Genomic DNA, 21,614 nt, shown 5'->3' on the forward strand with positions numbered 1-21,614 from the left:
CAGAAATACAGGATTTTAGCAGATGGCTGTTGAGGTACCCGGAGTCATTAACAGACCTTCTCTAACAAATGCATTTTAGTGCAATATCTCAATACTTAAAAGATGGAAACTTCACTCATAGAAGAGAATTATTCAGACTTTAAGGTGAAATATGATCCCTTTTATCTGCTGCCATGAACTGTTACATGAGCTGAGCTGTACTGTTCCTGCAGACAAGATTTCCTCCTGTTTGTAAAGCGGAGTGACGTAAACATTTCAGACTCATCGATTATTCCTCCAGAGCGAAAAGCAACAAAGCTTTTATCACAGTGACGCAAAGACACAGAGAAACCGAGACCTTGAGGTTTTTCTGAGCGCATGTTCATCATCAGAGGACGTCTCTGCAGTAAAAAAAAAAAAAAAGGGCACAATGAATACTTGCGTCATCTCGTGCTCAAACTGAGACGCCACGGTTTTATTTTCCAGCTGATTAAACCCTTCAGATCAGATCAGATCAGCTACAACAGTCAAAACAGGAATATTGTGGCATTTAAGAGTAAATTAACAAAATACGATCACTCTGGTTTAACATCTTAAAATGTAACGTCCTGTTTTACTGCATATCATTTAAACCTCTGCTGTTTTCCCTCTGACTCATTCATTCTTCGTCCTCTGTCTGCTTTGCTGGTCTCTGGGTGATTTCCTCTCAGCCTCAGGTCTCTATAAATATTTAGCGTCATCGTGCTGCACATTGCAGCACATGCAGTTTGTGGGCTTTAATCCTCATCTCAAAAAGAGGTTTAGCCACAGAGTGAATTTTCTACCTCCTCCTTTTTTTTTGCCGGCGCCGATTTAAAAATACCCATGTGTGTCCAAAAATAGCCCCGTTACACTCCAGATATAGCGGAGAGGCATATGCTGGAGCGGATCGCTGATGCCACTCTTTTCCTCCCATCTCCTCTCAGATTTTACCCCCTTTTGTGAAACTCATTTTCACCTCCTCCTTTCTTTCTTTCTTTTTTTTTCAAAAGAAGATCTTTTTTATCTGTTCCCCTGTCAGACTGTATCAAGGTCAGTGTTATCCGAGCAAAGGAAAAGAGCAAAAAGAGGAAGAGAAATTGTGCAAGAGCCAAAAAAAAAAAACAAATGAAGGAGAAATTGACCGTCGGTCAGGAGACATGAGCGGCTGCACGTGCAGAGAGAGAGTAACAGGAAAAGCATTTCAGGATGTCAGGATCTAATCTGTGTTGTAAGACCTTTCCTCACATTGTCTTCTGAGTTGTCAGGTGGGAGCAGGGAAGTGAGAGCTGATGAGTGTGTGTGTGTGTGTGTATGTGTGTTACATAACAATCATCAGGTCTTCCAGCGAAGACACTCTCTTCCTATTTTACTCTTCGCCCTCCTGATTTGTCCGATTCCCTCGCTTCCTTCACTCTTCCTCTCAGTCCTTTCACTTTTCCTGGCTCACTGATGTGACATGCAGAGGAGTCTCTCTCTCTCTCTCTCTCTCTCTCTCTCTCTCTCTCTCTCTCTCTCTCTCTGGTCTCATCAAAGCCTGTGATTCAAATGCTGCTTGCTCCCTCTGCTGGTTCGCGCACACACACATTCCCATCTCAATTTAATTTTGAATTAAACGGATCCTTGATCATATCTCCAGCAGAAGAGCGCAGGCTTCCCGCAGTAATAGGCCCGTATTCATTCCCAGATTTGCTGTGCAGGCATGTAGGACAAGGTCAGAGAAGGTCAAAAAAAAAAACTGAGGTCTGAAGTGATTATTCAGAGTTTCTTAAAATAGAAACATTTCTATTGGGACAAAGAAAAAAAAAAAGCTCATGCTCTGCCCTTGATCGAGGTGTCTGTTTAAACTTGGGGTCAGAATGAGCATCCGTCCATCTGCGGTGCGATAATGCTTCAAACATATCAAGTGAAAAATGAAAAAGCACATGAATCCCTGCATCAAAACCTACATATGACCCAGAAATATGAGCACATTTGTCCTCTTTCTACCCCCCCCCCCCCCCCCCACCCCCCCCCCCACCCCCCACGCTCAGCGCTTTGGTCACTATGATTCACCCTCCGAATATGAAAATGTGAACTATAAACTGGCAGCCAGACAGAAATTTCTGCACACGCTGGAAACCACTTCTTCTTTTATTCCCTCATGTTTCCCCATTTCATTTCTCGGGTATAATGTGTTCTGAGCTATTTGAAGATTTTACCAAGACATTTTAAAAGTATATATATATTTTTCTTTCTCCCTCCAGTCTCTCATAATCAGGTCTTGAAGAGCTATTTTTAGCTTCTTCTACTCTCAGCCAATGAGTTCAGTTGAGATTGTATGCAGATCTTGATGTTACATAAGAAAATGTGAAATGAAAGAGTTTGAATCTCAGTCTGGATTCTGCATCATCTAACTCCAAGTCTTCCAGGGGAAAGACAAGTAATTTTAAGCACACCGGTCACACTGAGCGGGTGGAAACAACATTTCCACACTGTAATGCTTGCATCACTTTAAGTTCTCTATCTTTTTCCAGCACTTTCACATGATCGCTCTTTTATTCATACTGTATGCACAATTATTTTATGTCCACAAATAAATCCCTTAAAAGCTTTTTTTTTTTGATATGTGATAATGTCAGTATGACTTCATGCAGTTTACAACCGCTTCGAAGACCTGAGTCAGAGAAACTGATTTATTACGGTAATAAAGCACGTTTAACCTGGACTGCAGTTTGCATCACGTCCCCTAAAGCTGACTGTCTGCATTTGAACTGTTCTGTGAATTTCCCCTCAAAATTCAAATCATGCCAGATTTCAGGAATGAATAAATGAATGTGATGATTTATAGATTTTGCTAGAAATTGGAAGCGATTCCTCCTTCCATGCCTCACACACACATTCACATCTGCAGTTCTGGAGACCTGATATAGCACACTGCTGGATGGATTTCGCCTCACTGGAACCCCTAAGACTGATTGAAGCTCTGGCCTGGATTGAAGGAGTTATTTCTGGAACACATTAGCGCACAAGGAGGTAATTGTCTCCTCCTGAGCTTTTTATCATCGACTCCTAAAGAAGGATTTCAATGAAACAAGAAAAGGATTGGGGGAGGGAGGGGGAGGGGGGGCGGTTAGACAACATCCTCTGTGATCTGTCTGAGTATTTTTGCAGAAATAGGAACCTTGCAGAAAATTAATGTAAAAGTAGGCAAACAGGTGGTGAAGAGAGAAGCCCTTTATGAGAAGCAGTCATGATGTTTAGGTTTCAAGCATCAGCATGTGAATGGATCATTTAGCCCCGGGTCTGTGTGTCAGTGCCTGATAAGTGTTTATGCTCCAAGTATTTTCCACTCAGAGGGAAAGTTGATCCCGGCTGTCATTGCTCAGGTGACACGAACAAAGAAAGTGACTGTATGAACTTCACCCCCCATCGAGAAAGTAATGGATACCAGACGGAGCCAGATTTTCACTGAAAACACATATGAATTTTTAATCTGTGCTGCTGAGGTGGCTGGATGCGCGACAGTAGCTTCACCTGCGTCTCACCTGAGGACCAATGATGTTAATAATGCCAGTCCATGTTAGTCAACCAAATGTGTACATGAGGTGGAAACTTCAGACAAAAAAGATAAATATGGTATAAAATAAAAAGTTCATTCTTGATAGGTTTTACACTTATTTTTGTCTTTTAATAATCATTTAATTTCCCAAACATTTTGAATATTTTGCTTCCTATCCAGCAGTAATGTGTGATTCCTCCTTGTTACTGCAGCGCCACATGAAAAAAGACACGCGCCTCAGAGCCCATTGAAGAACGAACTATTAAGAGACTAATAAATGGTGAAAGTTGGAAAAAAAAAGTAGATGAAAAGGTTAGTACTGTTAGGGAGACCAAATTTTAAATTCCCAGCAGTTTTACTTGAGTATAAAGTTTCTTGGGTTTCAGGTTTGATTCCCCTGGACGCTCCTTACCTGGCCAAACACGGACTTCACTATGGGATGGAGAGAGGAGTCGTACTCGGACAAAGTGGCGCTCAGCCGCTTGGACGTGCGGCTGGATGCGGGCTTGGCAGGTGCGCTGGGCGCGTGCTGGTCGGAGCTGAGGCTGGAGGAGGACCCGGTCACGGCTCTCTCGCTGGGCTCGAAGAAGAAAGCCGCCTCGTCCGCGTGCTTCGGGTGGGACGGGGTCGGCGAGGTCCTCCGGTCCTGCCGGGAGCCGGCGTGGACGTGCGGTGAGGGAGGAGGCATCTCTCTGGAGGAGCCGTGCGGATGCTGCGCGTGCTTGGATCTGGAGGGCTTCCCGCGCTCCTTCGCGTGCCTGCTCGCCCTGTGCCGCGCGTCCTCCTGCGCGTAACTGTCCTCCGGCGGGGCCGGCTGCCGGTGAGAGTGGCCCCTGTGCGCCCGGTGGTGCTCGCTCGCGTTCCGGGGGTCGGCGTGCCTCGGTTGGCAGAGCGGTCTCCGCGCGCTGGTCTCGCAGTCCTCCGTCCACGGCGCGTCGTCGCCGCCGCCCCTGGCTCCGGCGGGGTGATGGGGAGCGCGGTGGCTCCGGTGGCCGTGCGGACCGTGATCCGAGTGCGCCGAGCGGCGGCCGAGCCCGGAGGACCGCAGCAGCGAGGTGGTGGACTCGCTTTTGGGCAGAGAGGAGCTCATCGTCCCGCTTCCCGTCGCGAAGTGGAACCGATGGAGTCTGAAGGTCGCGCGCGAAGGGAAAAAGAAGCAGTCCTCCTCCGCCACGTGCAGGTGTGCAGGCAGCCTCACTCTGGACCCCTCCTCGCACGCGCAGCGCACCCCGGGCCGTCGACACGCACTGCGCCCCGCATGCAGCGGACTTCGCCCTTTTGCAGCAGGAGATGTGAAGTGCTGCTCGCGAGGGGGGGCTCCGCCAAGTTTGGACGGCAGCGCGGTGTTGCGCTGGCGCGTGTCACCAAGCTGCACGCGCACAAAGTTCATCACGTCACCGCAGATGGGATTTCTTGCATAATGAGCCACTTAACCTTATTTATATGATAGAAACAGAAATGAAATTACTACATTTTCTCCATTTGGATGCTGCGTGTCTTTAGAAGTCTCGGGCATCGATGGGCAAATATTTTTAGAAACAGTGAAAAGTCAACAAGTGTGCAGTGACACTAATGCCGGTGGACAGTGGTCTTTTTCAAGGACGTGTTTGGGAATAGATGTGTGTCCTGCAGACAGGGGGCTGGAACTTTTGAGTCATTTCTACTAAGTACAAAACAAAAATAACATATAACACATTTAAAGGAGTCCCTCAAAAATAATATCTCATCGGTAACATTGTTTGGAATAAACAAGTCTATCATAAAGCAAAGCAGGGACGAAACAAAAGTCATTTAATCAAGAGAGATAATCTTAATCATTTTAGGAAATATCAGTATAATTCAGTAGTGTTTTAGGTTAACTTCCAGTGGAGGGCAGGAACATTAAAGGACCAGGGAAAGCCTTATCCCTGCCTGATTTTTTTTTATTTCCTTGAAGAAATTATGATTTAAAGAGAAAAATAACCATATTGCATATTGTAATGGTAATAGAGACAATTTTTGGATGAATTTAATGCACAAACGTAACATCTGCAACATTTAAAGACTTGCATCATTGTAGGCATTATTTGTTTTTATATTCACTTCTCACTGTGGAGAAGATGGATCCTGTCCAGCTTTGTAATATTAGGCTGAGATACAATTACATTAAAGAGGTAAAATAACATAAATAAGAAGGTTTATGTTTCACTCTGTGGATATATATTTTTAATCAACATGAAGCTCTGCAGAGAGGCACCATATCATCACTGGGATTTTAACCTGTAAGAAGAGACCCAGTGAGCTCTCTGTCACTTCTTTGTGAACAAACAACACCCTTGCATAATCACAGTATGGTGTTGATAACCAAATACAAAATTTGTCTATGGGTTACTGGAAAAAACCCCAAATGCAAAGCTCAAACGGAAAAATGGTGAAAACAGCAGCGTGGCAATCCTTCAGCCTCATCCCATCTGCACACCCAGGGTCATAATTCTCAGAGCAGATGTCCAGGGATGCAACGCAAAAGTATGCGATGATGTGAACGTACGCAGCCAATTAGACACACAAGCTCTCACGAATTGTGTTTCAGTGTGCAAAGCTGAGAAACGAGCAGATTTTGCCCTCTTCTCTCAGGGGAATTCTTGTTCTCTGACATCTGTGTCTCTGTCTTTTTTGCTCCAGGGAAAGTATCTCAACTCCATCGCATCCATCCCCCCCTCCTCCTCTCCAACACGGGCCTGTGCCGACTCCTCTGCTACCTTTTCATCCTCTCGAGTGCAGGAGAGTGTCACAAACGCTGAGCCACCGTTACTCTGCACGGGCAATATCAGGTGCTGCATTATTCACCTCCCCTTTTCTCATAATTATCAGCTGAAATGATGCTCTCTACAATTTTTTTTTTTTAAAGGATCATAAGTGAGGTAACTCTGGCCTATAAACAGATTTATATATGTTTTTGCTCTCAATGTGCCCCTCCTGATTTCATTTTTGCTCCCCTTCTGCAGCAGGGGACGTCCGGGCCTCGGGGTGCAATATGGCCCATTTAATGTCCACAGAGACAAGGAGGGAGTTGGAAATGGGAAAACATGATGTGCTGCAATAAACAAGGATAAATGACTTCAAAAAGAAGAAGAAGGAAAAAAGGACCACTTGGGGGGGAAAAGGCTAATAATCTGAAAGGTTTTATGTAATTTAAACAGATCTTTTCAGCTGTTTTGGGTTTAAATCATGTTGAGTTTTTACATTTTGCCCCAGCATCACATTTGAACCGTCACCAGGGTCAGATGGCACAAACTTCCATGACACACAGCTGCTGCCCTGCGCTCGCTATCAGCACATCACGCTGAATATTTCGGGATATGCTTGAAGACTTTAAGAATAATCGTCTTTTCCCAAAAGAGCCTTAGTTCAAGCACCACTTGGTTTTTTCTGACGCCTTTGAGACCAAAGTCTTCATAATTAGCTCTTAAGATTGAGCTTTATTCTAAAAATGACTTTTTCAAGGGTTAGCCAAGGGAGGGACCGAACTCTCTGCAGACTAACACCAGCAGAAAGTTGCTTTACAAAATGAAAAGTGCAGAGAACTTCTCTCTGAGAGACTTTCCTGCACGACTCTAACCTTATCCCCGTCCCCTAACACAGTTTAATATTACTGAAAGATTAATCAGCGGGCTAAATAATTAAGCATACGGCAGCTTGGGGCCCACAAAGTGAAGAAAGAGTTCACTCACCTGAAACATCAAAACTTTTTCCCCCCAGATCCTAAATGAAGATCTGCTGCATGAACTGATGCTACAGACTGCAGGTTTATTATTGACAGACTAATAACATAATTAAATGGAAGTTGCAGTAAGCCATAAAGCATTCCGTAATGAAACATTTATTTAAAGCTGCACACTTCAAACCAGACTTTCTCTTTATGTTCGAAACATCTTCAGTGAAGTTTATGTACTGAAGGGAGCATCTGTGTGTCACAGCTGCATCTCTGGAGTCATAAGTCTTCAGTTAGTAAATATTAGCTTCTTTCGTGTTTATGAAAGCCTGGCCAGAGGACAGCTTTCAGCGTAAACCTGAGGTATTGGAATGAGCTTCACTTGGTCCCACTGCACATTTCTCAGTTTACCTTCATTCAGCACGACTAAACAAGGTCTGATAATCTGCGAGTTCCACATATCTGTGAGATCTGAGAGTAGTTTTAGCAGAAAACGTCCCCGATGAGGCTTCTTCACAGTCGTGTGTGGTAGATAGTCTAATGCTCTAATTACAGTGAAGTGATGAAGGAATTTTTTTTGTTGTTGTTACGTTTTCTTAAGACAAGTCTGTGTTTTAGCAGGTGAGTCAAATAACAAGGAAAACAACAGAGTAATGAATGAAGGCTGGAGAGCACACAGAGCACCAGCACCACATTGACCAGTTATCCAACACTACGCAAATCACACCCACTTCCCCGATATGACAGCTTTATTCAAAGTGTGTGTCACCGCAAACTGGCCAAAAGTGTGTTTGACAGGGAAGGAAATAGCTTCAAGGTCGAGTGCCAGCAGTTGTTATTGTTTCAAGTCTCTGTGGAAGTTTTAAGGTGAAAAAAAAGAGAGTAGAGCAAACACACAAACCCATGAGTGACACTGTGACTGTTTCATTGAAATATTTCTATCTTCACATTCTGAAGATACATGAGTCATTTGAGTTAAAAAATATATCTAAAAGTGCTGAAAATGCAATAATTACAGTGCTAAAAATGTTGATAAAATGTGATCAAAAGGTAGATAAAATGTTTAAAAATGTGTCATCTTTAAGTACTGCTTGTCTTAACTTGACTACAGTTAAGAGTAATTTAAGAGTAAAATATTATTCTATTTATTTCATTATAGGTCAGAGCTAACATGAATGTAGAGGTAGAACACACAGATTTAGAGCTTTGTTTTTAAATGGTCCTCGAAGTGCACGCTTTAATTATGAATTAATAGGTCAATATTCATATTATTTTTCTGTAATGGTGTTATTTATGCATTTTCATTGAAATTGGTGATCCATCCATTCATCCATTCTCCACCGCTTATCCGGGGCCGGGTCGCGGGGACAGCAGTCTCAGCAGGGATGCCCAGACTTCACTGTCCCCGGACACTTCCTCCAGTTCTTCCGGGAGGATCCCACGGCGTTCCCAGGCCAGCCGAGAGACATAGTCTCTCCAGCGTGTCCTGGGTCTTCCCCGGGGTCTCCTCCCGGTGGGACATGCCCGGAACTCATCCCCAGGGAGGCGTCCAGGAGCCATCCTGAAGAGGTGCCCGAGCCACCTCAGCTGGCTCCTCTCGAAGTGGAGGAGCAGCAGCTGTACTCCTCTCTCCTCTCTCCTCTCTCCTCATCCGATCTCTAAGGGAGCGCCCAGCCACCCTATGGAGGAAGCTCAGTTCAGCCGCTTGTATCCGGGATCTTGTCCTTTCGGTCATGACCCAAAGCTCGTGACCATAGATGATCCATGTTTGGGTATTTAAGTTTATTTCAGGATATTTGGCTGTCTGAGTGACTGACAATGGAAACGTATAACTTTGTAATGTTCACAGTGTCTGTCGTGTCTGCTACAAAAGCTGTGTGAAAGATATCAGTTTGAATTGTGGTTATTAATTGGAGGAACAGAATGATCAAGCCAAACACAGCAGTGGTTTTAATAGTATCAATGACCCCAACAGTGACTCCAACAACGGGCTCCACTTCAATCCACAGTGGACATAAACAACACTTCCTGCTTCCTGTGTTGGAAATCTGACTTGAAAGAAGTTATCTCTTCAAAATACTCTAACATAATCACTTGGCACTTTGTTCCTTGTTTGTTGGAAAAAAAAAATCACAGATATTCTTTGCTGCTGTTAGATTTCTGCTTCCTGGTTTATTTGTGTAGCAGCATCCGTCTTGTGTCTGGCTCAGTGTGTCAGCTGTTCCCTGATTGAGCGCACCTGCCTCTTGTCAGCTCTTTCCCCCCCCTCTGTGTGTTTATCAGGCTTCATCTGTGTTTGTTGCCAGTTTGGCCCACTTGTCGCCTCGTTCCCGCCACCTCTCTTGTCTCTTCAAGTCTCGCTGATTTTGCAGTGTCTCATCTGATTTCTCATGCGTAATCAAGACAGCTTCAAGAAAATACAGTAAACATTTCTCACCATTAACGCTCAGTTGGACCAACAAACTACTTTGGAGTAAGTTGTCCAGTAGATTTGTGGGTGGAAGGATGTGTGGATGTGTTTATATCCAATCAGCTGCAGCTCGATGAGGGAAGCGTTAATTCCTTTGGAGCTTAAACTGCTTAATTTCCACCCACTCCAATAACGGCTTCATCACGGTAAATGGAGGGCCGCTGCAGTTCAATCAGTTTTCCAGTCAGCCGAGGCAGCGGGTGTGTTTATCTTTAAACGGAGTCGATATGGGGAGTAAACTAATGTTTAAACTTGTTTTACTGAGCTGTTCTTTGCTTTTCATTTTCAGCAGGAATGTATAATCTATGATGGTGTATTCATTTTACAAGACTTGAGAACAATGCTGACCAAAGAATGATATGAATGATAAGGAACTGGATATTATTACCATGTAAAATACTCTGGTTTTTTTAATTCAATGATACAATTATATGTAAGAATTATTGATAACATTAGCAGATTGGCCATAATAGAAAATATTTGAAGTTGTTTGTGTGGTTTATTAGTAAAGCTTCTAAAAAAAACATGCAGAAGTGGATCAGTTGCATTCTGCAGAAATATAATATCCATTTATTCTTTGAGTTTTGATCATTTTTTATGAAAACGTTGATAATCAAACACGTCGCACCAAAGCAGGGCTTGAATCTTAGTTTCGACAGCACAATGCATGATTTTACCTGCACTTTCCTCTCAGTTTTTAACATTAATTGTGATATTTGTGAGAGAAATAAAGTAGATCCCATGAAGTAGGAGCTGCAGAGATCCAATTCCTTCACAGGCTGGTGGATCTGAGCGAACAGGGGCTGCTGTGGCGGTTTGCTGTGACGTAGCGAGGGTCAAATAATAACCGGGCGCTATTTATAGGATCAACGCTATTTATAGGAACACAGCGACCTCCAGAATGTATCCGTGCTGAATATTCATCTTCACCACCTCCGTGTGCTTACGTGTGCTCATTTTACAACACACTGACGTCTATTTTACCGGGATTAATTATTACATCAATGCTAAAAATACACTAATCCACCTCCCTCCTGCTGCAGCAATTTACAGTGTTTTACTATTCTGTTGCTAATTAATGGTATTTATTATTAAACTAATATCTTATCAAATGGCACAACCGTGATTTTTAAATACCTTTCATAATGTTAGTTCTTAAATGCCTAAAGTCTAATGAAAACTGAGCTCAATATTCATTTGAGAAATCCACCGTCTGAATGAAGTCGAACCACAAACAGAAAAAGTTCTGCAGCTATTATTATTGTCAGTATAATCATCAGTGGCGATTAATCATTTTTCATTCACTGTAAATTCAGCAGTCGGGAGCATAAATGCAGAAAAAAGACACAGCATCTCCCTCTTGTGTCGGAGATTTATTTGGTCACTCTGGACACAATGCATCTGAATCCTGTAGAACAATAGTGGAGTAATATAAAAACAAAAATGAAACCATACACTTCAGAAAGGCAATTCTTCGACAGCACATGTGTGCCAAAATGATAACAAAGTATAAATTAGTTTTCAGAGTTAACTAAAAGAAATCATTCAGACAAAACGAGATCAGAAACGATCCATAAGATTAAGGACCAAAACAGCTTGCTCTCATGTCTTTGAGCTCTCACTTTGCTTTTTTGGCTCCGGCAAAGTGGTCAACACCCAGGAGAGCGACGGTCAACGCCGTCTTTGAAAATTCAGCACCTCGGTCAGCAACAGCTGACAGGAGGTCACCAGAGTCAGACTGTCCCACGGCTGTGAAATTCTGTGCTTCACCCTGATTCCCACATCAGGCTGGTAGCGGCTGTTTCTGTGTTCCTGAATGCCAGAATTTATTCTGATGCTTGGTTTTAATTGCTTTGATGAAGATTGCATAAGCTGAGGAAATACATTTTGTTTATTTTCTTGTAAAACACGTTTCACACCAACCATCAGTCACACACATGGATCAATCACAGAGAGACAGACGTTCATAAATACTGATGTTCAGTCCTAATGAAGATTTCCATTAGCCTCAGATGGGAGGAAACTGAAGAACCCTGACAGAACCCACAGACAGGGAGAACATGGAAACTCGGGAAGGAACCGATGCCCAGATCCAGATCAGTTTTGTTTGATTAACAATGAATTTGAGTTCAAGTAAACGTTTCTCTCTCATCCATATCCTCTGTCTTGGTTAATTCTGGCACGGCCCCAAACCCACAGCTCTGTTGTGTGCCTTTCCCTTTCTCTGTGTCAAAGGTCGGGACGATCGCTGTAACCCAACAACCGTCAGATTGCAGGCTTTCTGACAGACGAAGCAGGGTAAACAATGGACTTGGGCCAAAAAAAATGCAATAAACTGGTCTGATCGCTGCGTCTTCTGAAGACCTCCATCACCTTCCTGGTGTGTGTTGCGACATCTTCCTCATCTGGTTAATGCAGTAACCAAAGGCCCACATGCTGAAACTTGTTGCTGCTCCAGTCAGCCGCTGCACCTCACAGCGCCTTCGCTAACTCCGCTCTGCCACATCTATTTGTATCAACCTCCAGACACGGCCGAAGAGAGCCAGGTTTAGTGACTGTCTGAGGTGCTGAGGGAAAGATGCTGCCAATCTGCTGGTTGTTTCTGCCAGTCAGTGCTGAGCAGCGGCCATCTGGAGACTCTGTCTCATCAACACATGCTGCAACGTTAAAAATCGAAAAAGCATTTTTGTTTTTGTCTGGAACCAATCCTGCTGACTGTACAACCAGCGAAGAAGAGCGTCTCATTTAAACGTAAATGACACTCCTGCCTTTTGGATATTTTTGAAATCTGCAGAAAAGTCAGTGCACAGCTGAGAGGTGTACCTGGATGTCTTTGTTTGTCTCACGTTCATTCCCACAGTAAATCCGCTAATCCATTATTAATCAGCTAAATATTGATACAAATCATCAAAACTAACACAATGCAAAGAGAAAAACAGTGGAGACGAACCCTTGCGGCCTGGTGCAGCCCTGGTTTGGAGGTCCTCGCCATCTGCATGGTGTCTGGCTGTGTGTGTCTCCTCCGGGTCACTGGCTCTGAGTTCACACGGCGGCCTCCAGCAGGGTTCTCAAAATAAGGAGAAATGTTTGGAGGCCCAGGAAAAGGAAAGGGAAACGAGAAGAGTTAGGTTTCGGCCTACATTGTGTAAAAGGGTCTTATCATTTCACATCCAATCAAGTGTTGAGAGGAAGTAAGACTCACTAAATTCCAGTAGTTATAAGTAAACCAGCTCCAGGGAAAAACCCGTCCGGGTTATTTCCCGGATATTTCATCACAGACATATTCAGTCGTCTGCCTTCTGTCCGGTCTTTCAATCTTTTTGGGGGGTGTTTACTTTCACTTCAAGTTGAGGAGAAGACTGGAGGATGGAGGAGGAGGAGGAGGAGGAGGAGGAGGAGGGGGGGGGGGGGTGGGGGGGGGGGGGGGGCTCTGCGGAGGATAAAGCTGACTTGGAGGAGCGTGTGCGCGCGCACTGGTCGCTCTCAGCAGCAGCAGCAGCAGCAACAGGTCCCGAGGCGCGCGGAGCTCCTCTACTGCAACTTCCAATGGCGAAAGCGAAGGCTCTGCTGGTGGGCTGCCTCGTTCTGGTGGGCATCGCCTGCACGGTCGCCCTGGTCGCTCTGTGCATCGCGGCGCTGGCGGACGGGAGCTGCTCCTCCGGCGGATTCAGACACGCGGCGGTGTCCGCAGACTCTCCCACGTGCTCCGAGATCGGCAGGTAGGCCCCCCTGCTGACAGCCTGCATCCAGCCCGGACGCTGCGTTTATCTCAACTTTACATCCAAATATAGATCTTTTTAGAAACCTGCAAGTTCCTCCATGACATCTGTATTGAAGTTTGTAGATGTTTTAGTTTTTCTTTCGTTCTTTCAGGCTGCAGGCTGCACCTTTTTGCTCCTGCGGATGAGGAAAAAAAAAAGCTGAAGTGAGCAATAGGATAAGCAGTTTAAGAGATTTGAAGAATAGAGATTATACCAGCAGAGCTGTGAGCAGACAGCTCCTCCTCCTCACCTCTTGGTGAGCCTTCTCAAACTTTTCTGCTTTAGGCGTAGATGTGGGACAAAAGTCCAAATATAATAACTCATTTCATTCTTTATGATAAGAAGTGTTTTAGTCACCTCAATGTGTCAAAAACTGACTCCGAAATATTTGATCTGAGGCATGAACACATCTGTTATTCTCTAGTTTCTTTGCTCAAACAAACAATTAAATCAGAACTTCCAAAATCAGAGGTTTCTAAGTGATATAGGGCAGGGCCACGTGTTACCTTGCACTTTTCCTAATGTTTCACTACTCTCCCTTTCATGCTTTCTTTTGTTCTGGTTGTTTAAAAGCACTTTCAGGCACGACTGCATGCTGCTATATAAACAGACTTGCCATGTCTTGTTTTCACTCTTCCTCCGATTCGCTGTCTGGAGCAGTTATTTGTGGACTCTGTCAATCCATCAACATAGGAACACATTTTTTTTTTTTAAATAAGTGGTTGTTTTTCTCTCTCCTGAAAATGTGTTTCGGATGTCTTTTTCTGCCCCATTGTTCTCAGCTGTTAAGAGCGGTTTTATTTTCTTTTGGCCTCTGCCAGAATCTGTGAGAGGCTGATTTCTCAGGTCACAGCAGAGACAATGACTGTTCAGGCAACAGGGACAACAGGCAGAAAGGTTAGAGGATGTTTAAGGACAAGCCCTAACTTTGGATGACATGAGGTTAAATGCTGCATTTCAGTGTCAATTACCTTTTAAATTGTATTATACATAGTTTAGAAAGCTGTAGATAATCTCTAGTCTAAATCAGAGCTCATTTTTTGAATTAACTGTATCATCATTGTGTTTATGAGGTTCTATCCCTCAGGTTTCTGTCTCTCCGCCTCTTTCTTTTACCCAGTCCTGTAAGACTTTGAGCTGATTTGACCTTAAAAGGGGCAAAACATTCCTAAAACGCCCATCTCGCCTCACTCAGTGAGCAACACTTCTGATCTGATGCCAGTTTCTCAGAGAAAAGTCTCATTCAGGACTGCAAGTGACAGCTGGGATTTATGTCCCAGGCTGTGTTGCTTGATTCACTTTAAAAAAACTATTTAAAAGTTGCTGTAGCATCTCCCTTCACCTTGTTTTTTTTTTTTTGTCAAATTTTTAAAAGCACCCTGGTGACTTTGTGGTGTTTATACTGAAATTGACTCTGAGCATCAGTGCGTGGTTTGAACTTGTCTTTTGGCAACACCACCTGAATTTTAATGACCTAAAAAAAAAAAAAAAAAAAAAAAAAACTTTCTGTTCTCATTCAGCAGCTAACAAAAAAAAACACACGTTCGTTTGTGGGTGGGCAAATATGTAGCGAGTAAGCAGAGAGACAGTGACTGATCATGTGCTCACACAGTTCCGATAAGTGAAGATAATAAAAAAAAAGAGGTTTTCCAGGAACATGCTGCAGCGCGGGGGATCGGCGGTAGATGGCGCCATTGCAGCTCTGCTGTGCACCTCTGTGGTCAACCCTCAGAGCATGGGCATCGGAGGCGGCTCCATCGTGACCGTGAGGAACAAGACAGGCGAGTCCTCTGCTGCCCGCTCTCCCTGCTGGGTCTCTGAAATCGAATTCAACTGAAGTGTTGGTCTTTTTTTTTTCAGGGGGTGTCCAGGTGTTTAACTTCAGAGAAACTGTCCCAAAGTCATTCAAACCCAACCTGTTAAATGACTGCCCCACTAAATTCACGCTGTCCACTGGTACGTTTCTTTTTCTTCTTCCTTTGACACAAGTTTAAAGTGTTTACTTACAGAAAACAACAACAACAGCAAAAAAGTTTACCTAATGCTTCATTTATGAAGTTTCATTCACAATTCAGGACAGTAAACATTTCATTTTTTCCAGCTGTCTTTCTACCTGATTTTAACAGTTTCTTTTAGTTTTTTCATTTTTATATATATATTTTATCTGTTTAAATCATTTTTGCTCCGTTGTAAGTAGTTTTGCATTTTTTTTCCCTATTTTTAAGCCTATTAGTTTTTAAAAATAATTCCAGTCATTTTACAGTTTTTACCTTTTTAGATAAGAGAGCTTGTGAAATAATCTCTGCCATGTAAATAGAATAAAAATGAGATACAGTGCTTATATATAATATTTTGTGAAGGCTTCAGGGAGCCACTGCAGAGTGTCTAAAGAGCCACATGTGGCTCCAGAGCCCTGATATAACCAACTCACTCACTCACTTATTAATTAAAGTAACTGCCTATACAGGAGAACTTAAGAGATCCTGTTTATAAATCATCCATCACATCCATACAAACAGAAGAGGCTCTGCATGAAAAATATATATTTTAAAAATAATTCATTCAGCCATCTCGTACTGCTGCTCCACTCAGTTCAATCAAGTTCTATTTCTATTGCACCAGAATGCATTACATCATAACCATCTCGTGGCACTTTGCATTGAAATATGGGGAAAACGCCGTACAGAGGAGGGCATCTCTGGTAGATCCAGGGCTTTCTGCTTGTACTGGCTCGGTTAGAAGAGAGCTCGAGAGCAAAGAGGAGAGAGAACAACACAAACAATGCGGCTGAGATCAGACGGCAAGCTTTTCTACAAGATTCTACAAGCATCCTTGGGAGGGACGGAGAGCGTTACTCATGAACTTTCAGTTCCACAGCCGGAGACACCTGCTAATCATTACATTTATAGCATTGTTAACCATTCATCAAATGATTATAAGAGAGTTTTGTCGCGTTTTGTTACGTAAAATGAGCTGCGTCATCACTTTACTTGAAAAACTGTCAATAATTAATGGTAAAAACTCATAAACTGTGGATACCAGCTATCAAATGTCATCTTTATCTTGTATTTGTGATTTAAAGGTGCCCAGTGGATTGGCGTTCCTGGAGAGCTTCTGGGCTATGAGGAGCTTCATAAACAGTATGGGAAGCTGCCCTGGGCCAAGCTGTTCGAGCCAACTATTCAGCTGGCCAGGGAAGGCATGCCGATGCCAGCCTATCTGGGGAACTTCATGAAGTCTGACATTGTGAAAAGCTACGTGGAAAACACATCTCTCTGGTACCGTTCCTCACACTCAGTGACGGTCCGTCTAAAGGTCCCTAAATCTGATGATGTTAAAAAATATTTCTCTGAAAAAGAAAGCAAACAAGCTTGTTACAGATGTTCTGAAGACCTTTCCCATAAACGCCAATGCTATTAACTCTATTCATGCTAGTTTTATGTAACCCCTTGGTTAAAAATTGACTCTGGGATTTCATCCCTCTCCACATTGCATAATAGTTGGGCCCAGTCACCACGCTTGATATGATAGCAGAGAGGGAGAGGTGCAGGCAGTTGTTCCTACCATAACATTTCCGGAGTGGGGTTCACCGGCTCGGAAGGATTGGTGCTATTTTGTTTCATGCAAATGTGGTGCAAAAAGCCTGGAAAGGCGTAGTTCTGAGTGCACAGACGTCAGGGTTTTGCATGTTCACCAGCCAGGAAGAGACCTGAGTGTCGGTTAATTCTGCAGTCAGACAGCCAAGATTTAACATCTGGCTGAGTTCTAAGAAGCAGTTCAGCGCAAAATTGCCAAAGAAGAAATTAGGGAATAAAACAGTGTTCCTCTCCAGCTTTTTCAGATCGCAGCTCCTTGGTTTGGTCGCCTCTGGCGGCGTCCTGAGTCAATCAGCTCCAGGATAACAAGAGTCCATAAATGAGTCTTGTTTTGGGTGAACTTTATCCAGACTTCAGAGGATTATGAGTCACGCTGCCTTGTGCCGAGACCGAGGCCTGGGAGGTCACCGACCGGTCAGCGGCTGCTCGCCTGGCTGATCCCCTGTTGATACTTCCAAAGTGTAATCACTGCTCTTTAGTGGCGTAACTTTTGCACCGCTTGGACATTGATGCAAATTGATACATTTGTTGCATTCGTAGGGGAATTCACACACACTTCTGAGATCGACCCTGATAATAGATACAACTGGCGGTCAGAGGACGTGCGGAGGCTGTCATTGCTTCCATGTTTGAGGTTAGCAGAGCAGAGCAGTTCTGGTGATCTCATGGCTTTTTGCACGTGCCGCTGACATCCAGCGCTTGGAAAAGTTGGGGAGATTTTGGAAACACGTTTACCAATTTGGACGTTGAAATAGTAACATCGTTTCCACCTTACATGTGGCCTTTTTCAGTTTGTGGAATAAAAGGAAAGTGGGAACAATAAATTCAGTTTCGGTCATTGAAAATTCTGCTCAGTAAAGTGCAACTCTAAATTTGAACAGCAAGCTGAAGTTTTTGAATAAGCTTTCTTGATAAATGCAGAGCTGCTTTCAGGAGCAGTTGGATCCATTTGATTCATCACAGCAGCTTCAGCTCAGACATATTTTTAGTCCCTCAGCTGTGACAGTCGGACACCTATTGTTTGGATGTCTGATAGGACAGATCTTCCGCTCTCTCTCGCTGTCTCTCTCCTCCCCTTTGCTGATTATGTGATTAATGCTTGTGTCTGCTTTTTTCTCCAGTGAAATTTTGTGCAACAAGAACAAAACTATTCTGGGAAAAGGAGACATCCTGAAGTTTCCTAAACTTGCAGAAACCATGGAAACCATCGCACAGAAAGGGACAGATGCCTTTTACAACGGCAAGATCGGACAGGACTTGATTCAAGACATAAGAGCCGCAGGTTGGTGCTGTGTCAACACGGACAAGCTTGAGATGCGTACCGAAAGGAGAATTCCTGCTTGTTGTTATTAAAATGAAACATTATACTTGCATTTGCAATAAATCAATGACTGATTCGTCTGTCTTAGGCGGCACCTTAAAAATGGAGGACCTGAGATCCTTCAGGGTTCGGGTTCAGGACGCCTGGACCGTTTCACTGGGAGACGATCAGATGCACATCCCCCCACCGCCTGCTGGAGGCGCTCTGCTCGCCTTCATTCTTAAAATCATGAAAGGTTTGATGTGATTGGTGTTAACTGATCTGATTTTGTGTTGACTAGTCAGGATTAGTATTTACATTGTACTTGAACCTTAAACTGACAGAATCAACAGAGTAAGTATCGAGTAAGTATTTATAGAGAACATGTAGTCGTCTGCATATTGCTAGTGACAACGTTCCAGTGAGCCTTTTTTAAAAAGCCACTGCGATAAAGGAAAGAACTGGTAGCATTTTATAACACTGTTTATCATAAAAAAAAGCAGGAAGCAGAATATTTTATGGGTCACGGTTACATCAGCGTCTTTTGTTTGTTGCTGTTTTATTTTGCAGGATTCCCACTGACTCCAGACTCGCTGGCTGGTGACAAGAAAATTCAGATGTACCATCGTTATATAGAGGCAGCCAAATTTGCAAATGGACAGAAGAAGTACGTTCGTGATCCAGGCTATAACCGTGAAAAGGTTGGTATCTAATTTTATTCTCACGATCAATGCTGAATGAAAAAAACCCACAATATCCTAAAGATAAGATCATAGGTTTAAATCAGTTATAATAAAGTCACAAAATCTTAAACAACCCTGCAATTTGCAAGTTTTGAGGAGTGTCTGTTGGTTTTTATGGTTCGGCTTGTTCAAAGGGGAACTGTTTTGCTAAATAACTGTGATCTTCAGCCTGGTTTATATGTCTATTTAGAAACAGCACTTTGTTTCAGCTGGATTTGAGTAGTTTCCTTGTACAACTATAAACAAAAGGCTTTGTAGTATTTTTATGATGTGCTGTAGTTAGAAATCCAGAATCAGCATTGTTCTAGTTTCATCCATCCATCCATCGTTGTACACAGCAGTGTTGAATATGTCGTGATATTTGTCTTTGCAGAGCGCTGACCACTTGCTTGACCCCTCGTTTATCAATCGCATCAGGGAGATGATCTCATCAAATCGCACTTTCGACAACTCTTACTACGACAACGTCAGCCCCGTCTCCGACCACATCGGGACCACGCACGTGTCCGTCCTGGATGAAGATGGACTGGCGGTTTCAGCAACAAGCACAATAAATCAACTGTGGGCACAAAAAGAATAAAAAAATAAATAAAATGTAATATGATGTCTATTTATTGCGTGAGTCTACATTTGTATGTTTTCTCTGTGTAGATTTGGAGGAGCCGTTTACTCTCCACGAACCGGCATCATTCTCAACAACGAGCTGGCTGACTTCTGCGGGCGAGCGGACACGCTGCGGGCAGGTAGAGTCACGGACGTGGACATTTCCTTTTCAAACTGTAGTTTAATCGAATCACGCCCGCTTCCTGATGCAGTCACCGGGTCTGTTTTCTGTCTGACGTGCTCTGCGGTGGTGATCTTGCGGCAGGTGAACAGCCTCCCTCCTCCATGAGTCCTGTGATTCTGGAGTCAAAGTCTGGACGCATCCTGGTGATCGGAGGATCAGGAGGAAGCCTGATCACCACATCCGTGGCTTTGGTAACTCAGTGATTCGACTGAGTTTAATCACTTGTTTGGTTCATTGTTTGCCTGCTTACACAACTCTCCTTTAATCTTGCAGTCTTTAATCAATCACCTGTGGCTGGGGATGGACCTGAAAGACGCCATTAAAGCTCGCATCGTGTTCGTGGATTCACAGAACAATGTGAATTTTGAGCCTGGCTTTGACGAGGTGAGGCCGTGCTTAAATTACATCATATTTACTCATCTGTGATTGTCTATTTGAAGATTAAAAATGCTATTTATATCACTGGACTCAGACTGAGGTCATAATCCACCAAAGTCAGGTTTAATCTCATTGTAATCACTGTAGGAATTTCGAGGTAAGAGGTATTAATGTGCATGTGTGTGTGTGTGTGTGTCTTCAGGGTGTGGCGCGGGGACTCGGGGCTCTCGGACACAGTGTCGGGAGGTGGAAATACTTCCTCAACGTGGTCAACGCGGTGGAAAAAGACAACGGCTGCATCAGGGCCGTGTCCGACTGCAGGAAGATGGGCGGGTCGGCTGGATACTGACCGCACAGACGCTCCACCTCCCCACCAAAATCTGACCTTAACACTGACGAAAAACAACCTTCGGCCTCTAAAACCACTGAATGTGACGCAACAGCAAAATGCACAAGTTTTCCTGTGAAGCTTTCCGAGAGAACAACACAGTGTAGCAAAGAAAAAAAAAACACCAACTCAGCCTGAAGCTAGTTTCCAATCGATTGTGACAGTTTTTAAAGCTTTGGAAATGTGTGTCACTGCCGAAAGTCGCTGCTGAGGTCCTGGCAGCAACGCAGCACGAATGAAAAGAATTCAAACTCGTCAGGAAACAGCAGCTGTTAGATGATAACAGGATCAAATCAAGATAACTTTTTTTTTTTTTTTTTTTAAGGCAAAACTGCCATTCCCTAGCTGTTCATCAGATTTTACAGAAAACCAGCTAAAGATGACATAAAGCTTCTTTTCCATCTCCTAGAATCTTCAGGAGTTGGAACATTTGGCTAATTCTTCATTCATGTGCCTTTAATCCAATGTAAGACAAAAATAACACCAAAACGGCATTATTTATTAGATGTGACAGACGACGCAGAATCCCCGCAGCCTTTAAAAGATTTTTGCCATGTTTTGACACGCACAGTATCTGGCAGGCTTCCCTCACGTTGTTTTTTTTATGCACATATTGACAGTTCCCATCAAAGCAGGCAGCTACAGCCACTCTCACTGCGTGCCCCAGATATTGTAGTAATCCGTTTTTTAGGCTTGGAGAGTTTATATCTACAGTAAGTATGATTGAGAAGTTGGTCTTTCAGGTGCTGTAGGTGTAGATCTGTTGTTTGATTGACTGTTTGGATCACATCAACTTTATGTAAACCCGATTCAGTCACTACTGTCTTCGAGATTGATCAATAGTAGCGAATGCTTTATTCAGGGTGGTGCACAGTAGTCAGTACCGTCATCTCTCAGGAAGTGGGTGGGATTTTCATGTCCTCTCTGTGCTTCTGTGAGATTTCATCAGGTACTCCGCGTGC

General features: G+C 43.6%; 2 protein-coding genes across 3 annotated transcripts in view; one reads left to right on the forward strand and one right to left on the reverse strand.

Annotated features, from left to right (window-relative positions):
- The window catches only part of cabp1b (calcium binding protein 1b), a 14,149-nt gene extending 9,326 nt beyond the window's left edge, over positions 1-4,823 (reverse strand). For both annotated transcript variants that reach the window (XM_030085006.1, XM_030085005.1), the window contains exon 1: positions 3,951-4,823. In XM_030085006.1, the coding sequence (XP_029940866.1) occupies positions 3,951-4,628 (678 nt within the window). In that variant the 5' untranslated portion in view covers positions 4,629-4,823. The remainder of the gene's footprint in view (positions 1-3,950) is intronic.
- An 8,366-nt stretch (positions 4,824-13,189) lies between these two features.
- Positions 13,190-20,835, forward strand: ggt5b (gamma-glutamyltransferase 5b). Its single transcript, XM_030085521.1, has 12 exons — positions 13,190-13,418; positions 15,114-15,241; positions 15,321-15,416; positions 16,543-16,738; positions 18,178-18,338; positions 18,466-18,612; positions 18,927-19,057; positions 19,473-19,660; positions 19,751-19,842; positions 19,968-20,077; positions 20,160-20,270; positions 20,467-20,835. Exons 1-12 carry the CDS (start codon positions 13,246-13,248, stop codon positions 20,611-20,613), a joined length of 1,680 nt encoding a protein of 559 aa, XP_029941381.1. The 5' UTR covers positions 13,190-13,245; the 3' UTR covers positions 20,614-20,835.
- The last annotated feature ends 779 nt before the right edge of the window (positions 20,836-21,614 follow it).

The sequence above is a fragment of the Salarias fasciatus genome (genome assembly GCF_902148845.1).
Source record: "Salarias fasciatus chromosome 7 unlocalized genomic scaffold, fSalaFa1.1 super_scaffold_4, whole genome shotgun sequence".
In the NCBI taxonomy this organism is placed as follows: domain Eukaryota; kingdom Metazoa; phylum Chordata; class Actinopteri; order Blenniiformes; family Blenniidae; genus Salarias; species Salarias fasciatus.